General features: G+C 46.5%; 2 protein-coding genes and 1 long non-coding RNA gene across 4 annotated transcripts in view; 2 read left to right on the top strand and 1 right to left on the bottom strand.

Moving 5' to 3' along the window:
* Window positions 1-11,631, top strand: part of LOC135388951 (synaptotagmin-4-like) — a 24,143-nt gene extending 12,512 nt beyond the window's left edge. For both annotated transcript variants that reach the window (XM_064618841.1, XM_064618840.1), the window contains exons 4-7: window positions 1,236-1,415; window positions 2,205-2,444; window positions 2,915-3,038; window positions 10,962-11,631. In XM_064618841.1, the coding sequence (XP_064474911.1) occupies window positions 1,236-1,415; window positions 2,205-2,444; window positions 2,915-3,038; window positions 10,962-11,269 (852 nt within the window). In that variant the 3' untranslated portion in view covers window positions 11,270-11,631. The remainder of the gene's footprint in view (window positions 1-1,235; window positions 1,416-2,204; window positions 2,445-2,914; window positions 3,039-10,961) is intronic.
* LOC135388956 (uncharacterized) overlaps window positions 1-17,352 on the bottom strand; it is a 22,449-nt gene extending 5,097 nt beyond the window's left edge. The window contains exons 1-2 of the long non-coding RNA XR_010421550.1: window positions 17,084-17,352; window positions 1,644-1,801 (exon numbers count right to left, since the gene is read on the bottom strand). This is a non-coding gene — a long non-coding RNA (uncharacterized LOC135388956). The remainder of the gene's footprint in view (window positions 1-1,643; window positions 1,802-17,083) is intronic.
* The window catches only part of LOC135388954 (aquaporin-7-like), a 31,732-nt gene continuing 31,545 nt past the window's right edge, over window positions 17,335-17,521 (top strand). Inside the window, exon 1 of the mRNA XM_064618845.1 lies at window positions 17,335-17,521. Within this exon, the coding sequence (XP_064474915.1) occupies window positions 17,423-17,521 (99 nt within the window). The 5' untranslated portion in view covers window positions 17,335-17,422.

Raw genomic sequence — 17,521 nt, 5'->3', positions numbered from 1 at the left:
TCCATTTTAAACAGTTCTTCTGTGTATAACAGTATGGGACGTTCATTGCTAATTCTGTTCCGCGTTTTGTGGGGGCACCCTTTATCTTGTCATGGATACTGTCACGAATATCCCAGCGTACAGATGCTTTACGGAATAACACCTTTACGCGCTTATCCGGTGACATACTGAGAGGTCCTCCCCATTCCTTATGCTTTTCTCTGATGGAAGTTGTTATCGGCGCCTTCCTTCTTCTGGTGACATGGAGATACTCTCAATTTCGAATCCTGCCACCAGCTGTGCTGTCTGAGGTTTTCCCTGGGTTTTCCGGCAGACTTTCCAGACTAATGTAGGCCTAGTTCCCTCTAAAGTCGGCCCAGGATGCAGACTAACCCTTGCGTTCACCACTTGCTCCTGCTGTCCTTTCTGCATCTGTCCACGTCTGCACGGTGCTCTTAGCCACAGTTGCTTCGCTGCGCTAACACAGAAATTAAATAAAAAAAGATGATCGATCCATTGGTGGATCCGACGGAAATGAGTTATAATCAAAACTTGATAATCATTTGGGAACTCCCCTTCACAACCCTACACAACCCTTAAAAGACCCTTCACAAACGCTACACAACCCTTCACGCTACCGTTCACACTACCCTACACAACGCTAACGCAAGACAGTATCTGCAGCCAAACGACCATTTCGGGCTACTTCCGATTCAGCTTGGTGACACCGTCTCGCAGCTTCAGCCTTCTTTCGCCGCCGCCGCTCCTCCGCAGAGCTTTCATAATTCATGGCGCGCCCACGCAGACACGGCTGAAACTGTCGACCACCACAGCTGCACTGCCGTCGCGCTCTCCATCCACCCTCTCCTTCCCTCTCCACTCGCCGCGCCGTGGCTACAGACAGACTACGCCGTGATTCTTTCGTAGCGAGGCCTCTAATGCTAATTCATTAAACATGCTGAAGGGGGCACGAACAGTATCAGTTCAGTATCAGAAGGGGCTCATTCATTATTTCATTCCCCGCATCACCACCAGCAATGGGGTACAGTATCGCCCCTGGCGATGAAACTCCCCAGTCATCATCTTGTAATAAAGTTGTTTGTTTTGTATCAGTTCAAAATCCCGAGCAAGACACTATAATGTTGCGACATATCAAAGATAGCGTGATAAGATACTATTTTAATTGACATACACTCTTGGAAAGTGCATTGGGATGTGAGGGGAATACCGCAAGAAATCGTCGTCTCTCGGTGCAGGTGACGGAGGAGAAGCCGACCCAACTGGGTAAACTTCACTTCCGCCTACGGTACAACTTGGAAAAGCACGCTCTCCTCGTGACCATTGTTCGTTGCTCGGACCTTCCCGCCCGGGACCCCAACTCTGGTTCATCCGACCCTTACGTCAAACTGCAACTTCTGCCTGAGAAGCAACACAAGGTAATCACGTGATGGGTGTTGCAGCACGCGCTATGCGAGATCACTACAGACAAAACCTCTTCTTGTCCTGAAGACATGTCTTCAGGATCCTACCTAGTTTCTGTCATTGCAATCCATGTATCTCACACTGTATTTTCCCAAAGTATTGTTTCTCTATGCGAAGTATCGTAAGATTAATTTACTATAGTTTTGAGAAGCGCGATGTCATGATGTGGCCAATCTACTTACGCGTCTGGCAACATTGTTTCTCGAAGGCCGATTTCTGTCTCCTCACCACGGCTGCAGGAAGTCTTCCAGCGTGGTGCGGACAGCGAAGACGCGCGATGTTTCTAGGAGACAGGCGCCAAAGCTTCTGGGTTTGGTGACGTCACCTAGTCTTGGAGAATCTGAAACAATAAGACTTCTCGTGGGAGGGCGTAAGGACGGTAGTTATACAGGGTAGCTACCTAGAAAAGTTCACCCATGCCGGCGCGCCGTACTCACCAATTACTCAATGCAGGTGGAAAATATTTGCATAAGCGTAGAACTCTAATGGTTACATTTCATTGTGGTAAATTTCAAACCGATTCAACATCGCAGTCCAAAGTTACAACCAAAAACCTCCAAATCCTTATGGGAAAACAATCAAGATGGAAGCCATGTTGGGTAAACTTTTATAGGTAAGTACCCCGTATTTTGTGTACAGAGTCATTAAACGATATTGGTTTAGAATAAGAAATAAAATGAATATGATTTTTTCTGGTCCATAGCGGAAGGTTGCTTCACTGTGCATTAACATTTCTCTCCCAGGTGAAGACTCGCGTGCTTAGGCGGACCTTGAACCCGGTTTACGACGAAGACTTCACCTTCTACGGCATTAATCCCAATCAGCTGCAGGCGACCACTCTGCACTTTGTGGTGCTCAGTTTCGACCGCTACTCGCGCGATGACGTCATCGGCGAAGTCATCTGCTCCATGTCTGGTGTTGACACGGAGCACTTGGACAAGACCATCTCTCTCACTAGGGACATTGCTCCCAGGCACTTCAAGGTAATCACGTTCATTGAAAGGGCGTGGAATGACATACGTATCGGTGTATTTGCGCATCGTGGTAGGTGAGATAGTGTAGCTGTTGATACAGTGGGCGCGAGGTTATCCTGAGATGGCTACGGATGAACCGATTGACTGTGTTCGGAGCTCAGTTCTCCTTCTTCTAAATGGACAAAATAGATTTATTCGTTGATACCATCAAGAAGTGATTGAGCGATCTAGTATACTCCTTGACTGTTTCTTCGCTTGTTGCTGAAGCTGTTAAAGGAATACCTGAGTATAGACTCATAGCCATTACAATATTCTCATTGTATGTACATGCATTTCTCTAACGGCTCGAGAGATTGTATGCTTTAAATAAACAGTATAGTTAAATGAACGCGAATTTTTGAAGAGCCCTACTGTACATACGCGGTCACCTTCCCTGTCATTGTTACGTACTCGTTTCAACTGCTACTCACGCGTTACAGATCCGGGCTCAAGGCCGTGGTGAGCTACTGGTGTCTCTCTGCCACCAGCCAGCTGCCAATCGGCTCACTGCTGTCGTTCTGAAAGCGAGAAACTTGCCCAAGGTCGACATCACTGGACTTTGTGGTGAGTCGTGATGCTTTACTGCTTTACTACTATTTGATTTTTGACGCGGAAAATCAAAATATGCGTGGCATCCCTCGTATGTTATGTTGTTCTTCCGCGTGCCAACCTAGAGAACCTGCACAAGCTATTATGTCATCAACTTGCTGTTGGCAGTGCCTCAGTAGACGCAGACCTCGCGTAACTGCCCGTGTGAAAATATACAGTGAATAGATGGCATTGCGCCACTAGAACATAGCGAGCGGTAATAGAGGAAAGCGACGATATACAGATGTATAAATAATGAGGCATGACCGCTGTAGCGAACAGGAGACTCGAATGCAATATCAACACTTCCTCCTTGACATATTTCTCCATGTAGTGTGGGAAAAAGGCTGTTATCGGCTAAAAGAATATGGGAAGCACTGATTTTGGCACGTACCTGCATTCTGTTACCCATATCCCATATAAAAGAACTGTTGCGTTACGCACGTGGGTGATGATACGTGGGCATACGATATACAACGGCACGCGGCGTTATGGTTCGCAGGCTGTTACGTAAGGGTCCGCTGCTGTAGTACACGGGAATTTGTTGGAGCTCGCATCCCGACGAGAGAGATTTTGTGGCTGGAGAGCAAGCGTTGGTTCAACTCTTGCAAGCATCGATCTGGAAGAAATGTCCGTTGCTCGCTGGCGTACCAACGCTGGTTAACTTTGAACCCAGATCGAGGGTTGCTGAAACTTGAAGTTAACACTCAATTCTTTTTTTACAAGTGTCAGTTGGTGACGTGATGAATGTTTCACTGATAATAACTCCCTTTACTGACGCAGAGTTATACCCCTGTCACACGGGCAATCTTCAATGATGATTGAAATCAATGGCCATTGAACATGCGCGTAGCGCCACCTAGCGTGTAACATGTAAACCTATCAGAGACCACTGGATCCAATGATCTCTGATAGGTTTACACGTCACAGGCTTGGAGGCGCTAGGCACACGTTCAATGGCCATTGATTTCAGTGGCAATTGAAATCAATGGCTGATGTTCCTCACGTGTTTACAACAAGCGACAGCATGTCAACATCCTGCCACCCTCCGAAAGTGCATGGGTCAGGCCCGGTACTGTTGGCAACGTTCGCTGCCAGTCGTGCGCTTATCGGAGCGAGGTCACGGTAACGGGAGATTGGTTGGAGAAGTTGCGATCATTGTACATGTTGTTAATTGTACTTTAACAGCTCTCCAAATCGTCTTTGCTGAGCTCTATTTCTATCACATATCACTGTGTGAATGCTAATCATCACGATATTCCAAAAGTTAAGCTTGTCGCGCAAACTTGTGGCAAAGTGCGGAACTTGTTGAATACAGATACCTCACAGTGGGACGACACTATGGTCTCATAATCTTTACGTGGGCCCAGACCAGACCACAACTTTAAGCTACTGAGGATGATATATTGGTTAGGGTTCCTGCATATTCACCGTGTCATATACTGTATGCAAATACAGAAGTATATGCGTCCGAGCGGTGTGGGGCTTAAGTGATGTGTTTAGCCTTCTGGATTTCATTGCCTTTGGTATCACACTACATTTACATAAGAAAGATGCCGCTCACCACGTGTGTGTCCGTCTATACGAATGCGAGTGTGACTTGTAACAGTGTAATAGAGAAGGTGTTGCGGATGAGCGCGTATCCCTGTGTTTTCTAGCTTGTGTCTGTGCGTTGATGAGAGGGTAGCAAGCATGGTGTAACTGGTAGCGTCTCTGACCGGAAGCCTGAGGATGTCGTTTGAATCGCACTGCTGATGCGTTTTCAACAACCGCCAATATTAATTGAAACATTCAATTTAGCCTTATGAGGCATAAGTGTCGTACTACTCCAGTTCCATTGCCTAAGCTACGACTACGCCAGGTACTCATTTGTCACACGTGGCCGTGACAGTTATTGAAACCTAATGGTATAGGTTCTGCAGCAAGTGCTCAAGCAAGTCGCTGGACACGGCTAAGAAATTAACGCAAAGATGCGCTGTTGCCGATTTGATACAACAACCGCTCCGTTGATGGTAGGACACGACATTTTGGCGACGTCGGACGGACCTACGTGGCGATCGAAAAGGGGTGTGCATCCATTTGTTCAGATTATAGTTATGAATTTCGGCGCTCCTGCTGCGGTGCCGCCGTTTCTTGACCGACCTGGCAAGCCACCGATACCATGGACTCAATGGAGACGTATCTTCGAAAACTACATACTTGCCATCGATGCCGTATCCTATACCCCAGAGCGACTGAAAGCTGTGCTACTTCACTCTTTGGGAACAGAAGGTCAACGAATCTTCTATACGCTGCCAGCTGCTGACGTACCTACCACACAAACGATCGAAGGAGCATCGTCCACAGGCACGACCAATGTTTATGTGCAAGCGCTAGCTACGCTTGAAAAGAGGTATGCCGAAAGTTTCAACGTGATAGTGGAACGTCGTAAGTTCCGACAACGAGCACAACTCCCCGATGAAACCGTCGAGGACTACGTTACAGCTCTTCGAGGACTCGCCATTACTTGTAATTACGGGACGATGCTTGATGAAACTCTGCGTGACCAACTTGTCGATAAAGCTGTATTGCCGCAGGTACGGGAACGTTTACTACTAGAGGGCTCAGCACTTACTCTGGACAGAGCGGTTCTGCTAGCGGGTCATGTAGAACAGAGTCGGAGAGCAGCTCAACAGCAGCTTCATGAGGAATCCGCAACAGTTGGACGACTTTCCTACAATAGAAGGAAGAACTCAAACAAGCCCCGGGACAAGCTAAAAACAAAGAAATCAGCTGTCTGCTATCGCTGTGGCTCAACGCGCCATTTGGCTAACTCGCCAAACTGTATAGCACGGGATAAGGAATGCTTTAAATGCAAGAAAGTAGGTCACTTCGGAGCCATGTGCAAAGGTTCAAGCAAACAGCACCATGGTACTACTCGTGAAGTAGTAACAGATACCTCAGAGGACGAAGCCAGTTCTCCGAATGCTGCAAGTGCTATGCTTCTCGAGGTGCATACGACCAAGGAAAAGGCCATCTACGTTTCAGTGGAAGCTGCAGGCAAGAATGTCAAGTTCTTAATTGATACAGGATCGTCTGTTTCCATACTATCCTGGGACGTCTACCAGTCCACCTTCTCGAGAGAGTTTTCACTTCGACCAGCTTCGATTCAGCTTCATGATTATTCAAGAAAGCAGATACCAGTGCGAGGGTGCGTTGTCATCCCTGTCAAGTACAAGACGCAGAGCACTTCACTTCTATTTTACGTAGTGCAGCAAGGTACTACACTCTTAGGACTTGATGCAGTCGCAGCACTGGATTTACACATTGACGGAGCGCAAATGCGATGCCTAGAGACAACGGTCACGACGTCTGATTGCGAGCACATTGCGAAGTGCGAATTTCCGCAACTGTTTGCTCCAGGACTGGGCGTTGCTAAAGGTTACGCACACAAAGTGAAAGTGAGACCAGAAGTGGAGCCCACTGTAGCTAAACTTCGAAGACTACCGCTAGAGGTAAGGAGCGATGTCTCCAAGGAACTGAAGAAACTCCTGGACATGGATATCATAGAACCCATTGATGCGTCACCATGGGTATCGCCCATTGTCGTCGCTAAGAAAAAGGACGGTCGTATTCGACTTTGTGTGGACCTACGAGGACCGAACAGAGCTGTCATACCGGATTGCTATCCTCTACCACACATAGAGGAACTTGTTAACAGACTCGCCGGTGCGAAAGTCTTCTCCAAACTAGACCTAACTGCGGCATACCACCAGCTACCGCTAGCAGAAGAAAGCCGTGATATCACTGCTTTTATCACGCACGATGGATTGTTCCGTTACAAACGGGTATGTTTTGGCCTGGCGTCAGCACCCTCTGCCTTCCAGAAGCTCCTCGCTAATGTGCTCAAAGACTGTAGTGGAGTACTACACTACCTTGATGACATCATCGTTCATGGAAAAAGTGAAGAGGAGCATGCCAGGAATTTACGCCAAGTTTTGAGATGTCTTTCGGACGCAGGTCTACGGCTAAACGAGAAATGCATGTTCGGTGTCAGGGAACTCACCTTTGTGGGTCATACAGTCGCGGAAGGAAAAGTTATGCCGCTAGAAGAAAACGTAAAGGCCATTCTGGAAGCTCCAGCACCCACCGACTTTCGCACATTGAGGTCATTCCTGGGCATGACTGGACATTATGCGAAATTTATAAAGAATTATGCGGACGAAGTGGAACCGCTACGTCATTTGCTCCGAGGCGAAAAAGACTTTCAGTGGAGCACAAACGCTCAATTATGTTTTGAGAGGCTCAAAAGACTCATGTCCACATGCTCAGCGTTGAGCATGTTCGACCCGACACTTCCAGTTACTGTAACGACTGATGCGTCTGGCTACGGCCTCGGCGCAGTACTGCGCCAATGGGATGGTAACTGTTTTCGAACCGTGTCTTTCGCATCCAGAACTCTAGCCGCCCAAGAAAGAAAGTACTCCGCTGGAGAAAGGGAAGCTCTGGCATGTGTTTGGGCAATAGAGCACTGGCACGTGTACCTCTGGGGTCGTCGTTTTAATCTGGAAACAGATCATCAGGCGTTGCGAACTCTGTTAGGCACCCAAGGAGCCGGACATCGACCGCTTAGAATTTCTCGGTGGTTAACGCGACTACTTAATTACAATTTCGCCGTCGTGTACAAGAAAGGAACAGAGAACCAGGTTGCAGATGCACTGTCACGACTACCCATTCCCAGTACTGAGGAGGGAATTCCTGAAGACGACACTGTCTGCCTAATTACAGAACGCATCTCGAAAGACGAACTACAGAGAGCCACTGCTGCTGACCCGGTATTACAGGATGTAATGCGCTACCTAAGCACACAGTGGCCAACGAAACGGACCCTCCCAGACAAATTAGCACCGTTTTTCAACCTTCGAGCGGAACTGTCTCAAGTCGATGAACTTTTGCTGCGTGGAGAAAGGATTGTTGTCCCTTCCACGCTGATCCCGAAGGTAATTGCCCTGGCACATGAGGCGCATGGCGGCATGGTGCGTACCAAGCAACGGCTTCGTCAGCTGTACTGGTGGCCTGCAATCGACAGCAGCGTCGAGGCTGCCATTCGCGAATGTGCCGTGTGTCAAACGGCTGACAAGTCGGCAAAGACAGTATCAGCCCCACTTACCCCGGTACCGCTCCCAAACGCACCGTGGGAAAAGCTCGGAATGGACATAATGGGTCCTTACGAGGAAGCACCACACGACTGTCGGTACATGATTACACTGATAGATTACTACAGTCGGTGGCCTGAGGTTTCTTTTTCAAGTGCGGTCACCAGCACGACCGTCATCAAGTTCCTTCGACAGGTTTTCAGCCGGGAAGGCTACCCCTCCCAAATCATTACGGACAACGGACCTCAGTTCGTCTCACAAGAATTCGAAAGTTTCCTTCAAGGATGTGGAATTCGGCACACTTGTTCCTCTGTGTACCACCCGCAAGGCAACGGGATGGTTGAGCGGTTCAACCAAGTGTTGAAGAATTTCATACAAATATCACGCTTGGAGCAACGTTCAATCAAGGAAGCTGTTTTAGAGTACTTACTGGTGTACCGAGCCACACCTCATGGATCGACTGGGCTAGCACCGGCTTACTTGCTTCATCGAAGGAGCATTCGCACAAAACTCGACATAGTTGGTTTCCCAACAACAAGATTTTTCGAAGATCCAGCTCACGAGATGGAACAGCTACGTCGGAAGGTTGAGGAAAAACAGAAGCGCACAAAAACATACGTTGACAGCAAAAGAGGGGCGCAGCCAAGGGATTTTAAACCAGGAGATTTCGTACGTGTGAAACTACCTCGTCATCAACGGAAAGGGCGACCTAGGTTTTCTGAGCCCAAGAAGATCATTGAGAAAAGAGGGCCGAACTCCTTCTTGTTGGACGATAAGAAAATTTGGAACGCAAGCAGGTTTTCCAAAGTACATAAGGACGTGGCACCAAAGTTACTACAATCAAGGAGTCCCGAAACGGAATCGACGCCTGTCGCCTTGTACTGGGAACCGGAGAGCTCCACCAGAGAAGACCTCGTCGTCCAGGCTGGGGCACAGGTACGCCAGCCAAACCTTCCTGAGCCACCAAGACAAAACAACGAAGACTGCGCACCTCAGCTTCGTAGAAGTACCAGAAGACGCGCACTTCCAACTCGTTTAAAGGACTATAGTTGTTGATTTGATAAGATTTTACTGTTTTTCTTAGCATGTATTTTTTTTTTTTCGCGTGGGGGAAATGTGGTGTCGCCACTATGGCGCATGTGTAGAGGCACGAGTGCCATCGTGATCAATAAAGTGTTCTGGAACTGGCTGTCGTCCGAGCAAGACACGACATAGCCCTACCTGAGTTCTCCAGCCCCTGTCGCACGGACACTTTCGATCCGCATTGAGCCAATGCTCATCGAGCTCAATGCGGATCCGGCGCTGCTACACGGACACGTTCGAGTAGGATCCAACTCCGATCCTGCTTAATCCGATCCAGTATACCCCTGTCACACGGGCACTCTTCAATTATCATTGAAACCAATGGCAATTGAACATGCGCTTAGCGCCACCAGGCGGGTAACGTGTCAACGTCTCGAACAGCGTTGCATTCAAGGCTGCTTGACAGGTTGACAGGTTACCCACTTGGTGGCGCTAAGCGCATGTTCAATTGCCATTGGTTTCAATGATAATTGAAGACTGCCCGTGCGACAGGGGTATTAAACGGGATTGAAATTCTCAAGACGAATTGAAGACCGTCATTGGCATCCTCAAACTCAGTGAATTTGTAGTAGTCAACAAAAACATTACATTAATTTACAAATGTTCCTATACAAGCCCATGGAATTTCACGGTTACAGTTTTAGTCTAGGTATAACGGGCGACTGCGTTTTCTAATTTGTTTAATCTCGACGACTCTCGACACCGCGCCCTCCGCAAAGGCTCAGTAAGCACCACAATGTGGAAGCGGATGCGGTTATTCTCGACTTTTTAGGACATATTTGTCAATCCCCAGCGTACTGCCTCGGGGCTGTTAGCGCCGCCTGTTGACAAGCCAACCTTTCAATACGCATTGAGTTGGACCATGTAGCAGCATCGCGCACCGAACGCTCTTGAGAAACTCGATGCGGATCGGATTCAATCCGCATTGAAAATGCCGTGTGGCACGGGTCCGAGACAAATGTCGGAGCAGTTCCCTCCGAAGTAGGTCCAGTACGCGGATTAACCCTCCTCCCTCTCTCCTGATGTCTTCTCTCAGTCTGTGCACGTCTGTACACTGCCAAGTCCCAGAGTTCCTTCGCGGTGCCATCACGGAAATTGAAAGATTGGATTGGATAAGAAAGAAAAATATGGAGAGGTTAGTCCCGACTCCCGAGCCAATCAGGACTGGCTACTCCAAAACGCGTTTTAACATTTGCACAAACTGACCCTCTTTCATGCCTGTCACTTCGCAGCAGTAACAAACAATCTAATGCCGCGTTCCCACTGCCGGGCGGGAGCGCGGAACGGCGACCGCAACGGCAGAAGCTTCACTTGGAGGTCGCCGGAGGCCCGTTCTCCGGCGCCATCCAAGCAGTCCTCCTCGCAACGCGGACAAGACAACGGCGGACGGGAGCGACCAACCAACCAAAGTGAAGACCAATAAGACGAGGGTCCGTGGCATATGAAAACAAACGATTGCCTCTTAGCGCGTGTGGAAGTCTCATCTTCCTCGCCCTCGTCGGTTTATCTCGAGAGAACTGTGAACCTCGGGTGGGGACACTCTCGCGGTTCTCCGTTCGCCGCTCTGAGAACGCACGCCCGGCAGTGGGAACGTAGCTTTACTCACCCAACTGCCTTCTTGCCCTTACTAACACCGTTTCTTTCTCTCTTCCTCATCTCTTTCCCCCTCCCCTATCTATAGACCCGTACGTGAAGATATACCTCCTGTACAACAACCAGCGCATCGCGAAGAAGAAAACACACATCAAAAAGCGCACCATCAACCCGGTTTTCAACGAATCCTTCGTGTTCGAAGTCCCTTACAACGAGGGTCTCGACAACCTCAGCCTCGAATTCCTCGTCCTCGACTGGGACAGAGTGACCAAAAACGAAGTGGTCGGCCGATTGGAGCTCGGTCCGCACGGGTCACCCGCGGCGCAGCAACATTGGGCAGAAGTTTGTAGCTCGCCCAGGCGACAGATCGCCGAATGGCACAAGCTTAGGGAGTGAGTGTGTGTACCGTATTATTCGGGAAAATGAGGATGTTTTATTTTCTTGGTCTGTTGTTGGGTGCAAAGGAGGAAAAGGTTTCGTGTTTTTTTTTTTTTCTTTTCTGTTTCCTACTGATGAAAGCGTGTGTGCTCTCACGGGGTGAGGGGTTTAGTTGTGAATCAGCGCCAAGTGTTGTGATGGACAGGGGATTGTCAGTATTCGATTATTTCCTCCAATGGTCGTTATCAGCGTTCCGCTACATCAAGGACATCGAGATAAAGGTAGACAAACTTATTTTCTAGGATTATATCTCAAACGTCGCCGTATCAGGACCTGACAGCTGTTTCGGCCTTATTGGGCCATTGTCAGCAATGTGCATGTAGGCAAGATTTGAGTGGGTGGCGTCAGAAGGGCACGTCCAACGTGGTGCACTCCTGTCAAGGTGAGGAGCCTCACCAACTTAAATCCCAGTGCATGTCAAGTTCAGTTGGTGAGGCTCTCGCTCTGACAGGAGGACATCACGTCGTGCGTGACTTTCTGACACCACCCACTCAGACGTTGCCTACATGCGCGTTCCTGAAGATGGCCCATTAAGGCCGAAACTGCTGTCAGGTTCTAATATGGTGACGTTTGAGATATAAACTCATACTTTACGTGCAACCAAAGAGCTTCTTTGTCGTTATTCTCTGGGAGGCGTCTAACGAGGATGTGGTCTATTGCAAGATGGACTGTGCCATCACTCGCATAACCTTATATTAGCGATAACACAGTCTTATGAAATTGTGTTAGCGCTGTTCGGTAACGTGACATTGGCTAAGCAGTGACAAACAGAGCCAGATCGAGCCGAATACATTTGTATCTGATAACGCCTGTCCATCCATAGACGTTGCCCGTAAGTATGGGCACAGCAGCCCATAGCAGTTTCCCTGTTTCTAGCAAATCAGTTCGGCACTATCAAACGGTCGGAGTAACCTCGCCCCTCCGCTGAGAGCACGCAGGCTTCAAGTTAACGCCGACGGTGCTTGCAATTATTATATAACGGCCACGCGCGAGTTGTGGGGTAATTGATGCCGAAAATAACGCTTATTGTGTGTTCTACTTACGTCGTGCTATTTATAATAAATGAAACCGCCTATTTTTTTTTTCTTATGGAATCACACGAAAGAGACATGTCGACTGTTACAACAACGAGCTGTAATCACGAAGGTGTTGAGGAACCTTGAAGGAGCAACGTCACTACGATAAGGTCATATCGCTGAAAGGTGCTTAGCTCTGGCTTATCTCGCACTGTGCACTAAGCAGTAAGTGCTTCTGTTTCTTCCTAGAAACCCCGCAACTGGAGCGTGGTCGTCAGTATTTTCTACAAGACCGAAACACTGTTGTAGTTGGTCTTGCTTTTTTTTTTTTTTTGTTAAAACCATGTTTCGTATGCAACAACACTTCTAACCGGTCTTGATATTAGGGATGTACATACACACAATAGCATAGTTAACTGAATGAGTGTACGTGTGATACAATCGCTAGCGCACCTCGCTTGAAATGTTTAGTATATACTCTTTGCGCTGCAAGCTTATTATGCCATGTGCAACTTATTCAGTGTCTGTAAACTGTACCGCGCGAAGCCCGCATTAATTAGCACACATTCATTACAGAACGTTGGTTAGAAACAGATATCCTGTACGATACCACGTACGTTGGTTCATTCAGAGGTGAACTCCTCTGTTAGCACAACTAGCACTTGCCAGGAAGATACGAAAGCATAAAATATTGTAGTTTAGACATCCACAGAAACTTAGGAGTCTATAAGATCGGATACCTTGCAGTTATTCATTATATAGGGTGGTCCATCAACCGTGATAGAAATTCGTAGTAAATAATGTAGGCAACGGAGAGACATGCGGTCATGCGATTTTTTTTTTCTGCCAGGAACATTTGCCACATATTGTTACCATTTTCATTGCGTTTCAGTTGATGGAGATTTAATTTCTTGAATCGAACTACGAAATTTCCGAAGTCAACCTAACGTTTTCTTTGCGGAAATGTATTCCTCGTGGCCATATAACACCTGTAACCTGTACTGGTAAATGTTCCTGGCAGAAAAAAAATCATCCATTGACTGTATGTCTCTCCGTTATTTAGAATTACTTTCTGTCATGCTTGGTGGACCACCCAGTATGCTGTATGTCATCGTTATGCCTATCTTAGCTTATTTATGGCTATCATCAGTGATCTTCGTTGAACGTGGGTGTAGTGACGTTATCAGCGCACTAAGCCTAACTTCTATGACGTCACATAAGAACTTGTGATGGCTTCTTACCGGGAATCATCTACCTTGAATGCTCTCTATACCGACTTTCTTATTGGTTCACTTGATTTGGAGGTAATTTCTATTACGTTATGCGGTCGTAATGGCTGTAATATATTAACCAAAACAGTTTTAGCACTTAGCTTTAAAGACCCAGTTCAAGTTTAGCTTCCTACCGGTGTTAGTTTCTGACCAGGCGGAACAAAGAGATAAGCTGTCTTAGAATCAGTGTACTCTTCGGACGAATTCTATAATCCTATAGAATCCTCAACACATCCATATCAGTATTAGTAGGTGATTCGTGTTGTGACCTTCCTCGGTAGTGTTACAACGAGCAAAAAAAAAAAAAAAATTATTCAAAGCTATCGACAAAGAAAGCTGTGATACATGGGATGCATAGCTTACTGCTGTTGCAAAAAAATTACCCGTTCGCTATTTTCCCCCCTCTTAAAAGTAGTCGTATGTACATGACACCTCTACGTGTTCCGCTTCCGCGACAGCGCCATACAGATGATTAGACTGGCAGTTGAATTGATTGATTGATTGATCAATCAATCAACCAATCAATCGGCTGAATACTGTAGGTGGAACAGTGCTATAGATACGCGGAGCGGTTACAGCCTTAACATTGCCTACACTTCTGATTGATTGATTGATTTGTAAAGGAAAAAAAATGGATTGCCTACACTTCTGATTGATTGATTGATTTGTAAACGAAAAAAAAAATGGATTGCCTACACTTCTATTTTGCTCTGACAGATGGGTTTCAGTATATACCGGGACAGACAACTCGAGATTCGCAAACTGAGCTGCTGAACTTTCCGCAATACCTCGAATATGGCGCTGAAAGTCTATAGCGGAATATTTCAACGACTTTGCGTTTAGCCCTTACGATGTAAAATGCACCGATTCAGAAGCAGGTTACAAATGTGTACATCGTACCGAACGCTACAACGTACGAAATATCGTAAAAAAACGGAATCTTACTGCCGGTGTTTATGAGAAGCGATGGAAAAATTCCAAATAAAATCATTGAATTGTCACAAATTTGAACGCATCAGAAATTTTTGTCGTTTAGTTGGTTCTTCTAAGTACCTCGTACAATATGTCATGAGGTCACAAACGTGCACATGACCCTAGGAGGTCACACACAACTTAGTGGTTTTAGAAGAAATACGGAGACGCTGCAGAAAAGAGAGAATATCACATGCACTCAGTTCCCTTTACTTCGCATGTGTGAACATGTATATTGTAGTCTCATGATACTCTGGTACTCATGGTAGTTATGATACGCTGCAAAAGTATAGTTAGGTTGCATGTTGCAATGATTATGTACGGAGCCGTGACCTGTTTGTATATAATATACACGGATAGATATTATTACAATTGTATATAGTGTTTCCGAGCGCCACGGAGTTATGACGGGTCGGTGCGAAAGGGAGAAAGAGTAAGAAGTTTGTTTGCATTATGTTACGTACTATACGTTCAATATTGAGTATTGGTATTCAGTATTGGTGTATTCGCTTGATTAGCGTCTCCCTTCTGCACAAGCAAGAACCTTCTCGCTGTGAAAGTACGTTATACTGGAATTCGTTGTATCTGGAATCATGTGTTATCTGCTGACTGGCTCGAAGCGTTTGGCACGATGACGTACAACGCTAGTGCATTACTTAAGGCATAACCGGTGAAAATAACCGGTTCCGGATATATCGAACTCTCGGGTTGCGAAATTCCGATTATAGCGAAACTATGTTTTCTTCAAGTGACGCAACTCAAATGAAATTCGCCTGAAGAAGGTCTGAAGAAAACTATAACCTTTTCATTTTTATTTGTATAGTTTTATAGTTTTCTGTGCATTTTTAAGAATCAGAATATATTCATCCCTGAGGGTAATGAAGTCTGCTTTCAATGGCCTCGCACACCATATCCTAAACGGTCTATCAACAAAATGGTAGCGTTCACTGAATTTGATATTGAAGCGGTAAAATTGACTGCGATTCATGCTCGCTATAAGTAATTTTTTCACAGTCTTCGTTTCTTTCTGTACAGGGAAAAAAATAGATAGAAAGGACATTTAGAACATTGAAAAGCAATAGCAAGCGATTGTTCTATAGTATTTTCCCAATGACTCTTCTATCTACAGCTATTTTTCTTACCCCCATAATTCGTTACAGTATGATCACACTTCTCGGATAACGTTATGCAAGGCCGTTGACATATCGAACAACCTTGAGCCCTGACCTTTTACGAGGGGAGCGAAGCGAGATGGAAATCCTCCTCCCGCCTAGCATGAGCGGATTATCGGAGACTTCATTGAAAATAATTTGAATAGGTAGTGATGATGATGATGATGATAGTGGTGGTGGTTGTACAGCGAAAAGGGGTGAAACATCATGCCATGTCTATTTATAAAGGAGACAATGAAGAATTGTAAAAGGATCCCTGCGCGGGATTCTGACTTTGAGCGCGGGATTCTGCCATTATCCTTTTCGTGGCCTGCGTATGCGTGAGTGTCAATACATTTAATGGTATGTCTGTGTTCGTATAACACTAAAGCATGGTGTCGTATTGCTACTCTATTTCTGCACGTGATAAAAACCTCGTACAAAATTACACCCGTGCGTGTATATTGGTGTCTCAAGTATTCAAGTCTCGTTAGTTGTGACTTTAGAGGGTGGGGGGACTGACTGATCACGTGGTATTGCAGTTGCCACGCGTGCACTATGCGTCTTGCGTTGGAACACGCGCTGTGTTTCGTTCCTATAATGAAACTGTACACAGTGGACTTACCTTCGGGAGCTTCTATAGTTGCTGAGATTACCTCTAATGCATTCTAGATTGAAAATTTCCGCACCTCGGTATGTAATTATATGTTGATACTCTGCAATAAATGATTTTGTCAAATAACAATTTTCCCCTTGTGTGAAGTTGGCTCGTGTACGAGAGCATCGTGATTTTTTTTTGCGACTCCAAATGCGGAAATCTGAACTTGTGACCTCTGTTTGCTGTGTTGATGATATTACATGTTGCCGTATACATTATGCATATGCATTTGGTTCTGGTAGCTTGTATGGCTTTGGTCATCAGATTGCGTGTGTGTGTGTGGGGGGGGGGGGTCGAAACATGACTGCGGTCAACGGTCTTAAGGTGGGCCGCTTCACTGAGAGGCGCATGATGAAGAAATGCTTGCGGTTCAAATCATGCAGGCGGCTAGAACATTTGCATCACCAAGCGTTTAATACGTGGTAGTTTATGCGAGTTTTAGAGACTATTTGCAGTGCTGGACACTAACTTTCAGAGTTAGCCATTGCAATCTAGGGAACTCGAAGCTGTAAATACACCCGCAATTGCTCCTTTTTTCTTAGAATGTAGCATTTGTTAAGTTTGGTTACACGAGCTTCTAGCATACCCCTTCTAAACTTTTTCAACCAGTCTTCATTGATACGTCAATGCGGAAATGGAAGATTTTCATAAAACAAACCAATGTAGTCACGCACACAATAGCATCACAGAGGCAAATCACTTACACGCCACATTGTAGCTCTTCCTTGGAAACGTGCATGGCACTGCTAGTTGTGACGTCGACAGCACTGCGAGAACACACACACCTTCTCTCAGTCACGCTTTTCTCCGAACAAAACTACAATATAGGGGTTGGGGACTCGCGTTTGCGTAATTAGCCGTTCACACAATGCGTTATTTGGCAATGCGGTTCCGAGCGAACCGCGTGGCGGCGCAGCATGCGCGCTGTATCGTCTGCAACTTGTCGTCTGCAACCGGCGAGCAGCAAACCGGTGCGCGCCTCTCACATTTAGACGCTACATCCGCTTCCTCGTCTCAAGTTGTGCCGTCGGCTCAAAAAAGACATGGCAAACCCACCGTACCCTTTCCTGAAGAGGTTTGTTATTAAGAGTCCAGCACTACGAGAGTTCCTGGCGGAATTCTTCGGCACTTTCATCCTTTAT

Source organism: Ornithodoros turicata, chromosome 3, assembly GCF_037126465.1.
Source record: "Ornithodoros turicata isolate Travis chromosome 3, ASM3712646v1, whole genome shotgun sequence".
In the NCBI taxonomy this organism is placed as follows: Eukaryota; Metazoa; Arthropoda; class Arachnida; order Ixodida; family Argasidae; genus Ornithodoros; species Ornithodoros turicata.
This window is presented reverse-complemented; position numbering and strand designations above follow the sequence as displayed.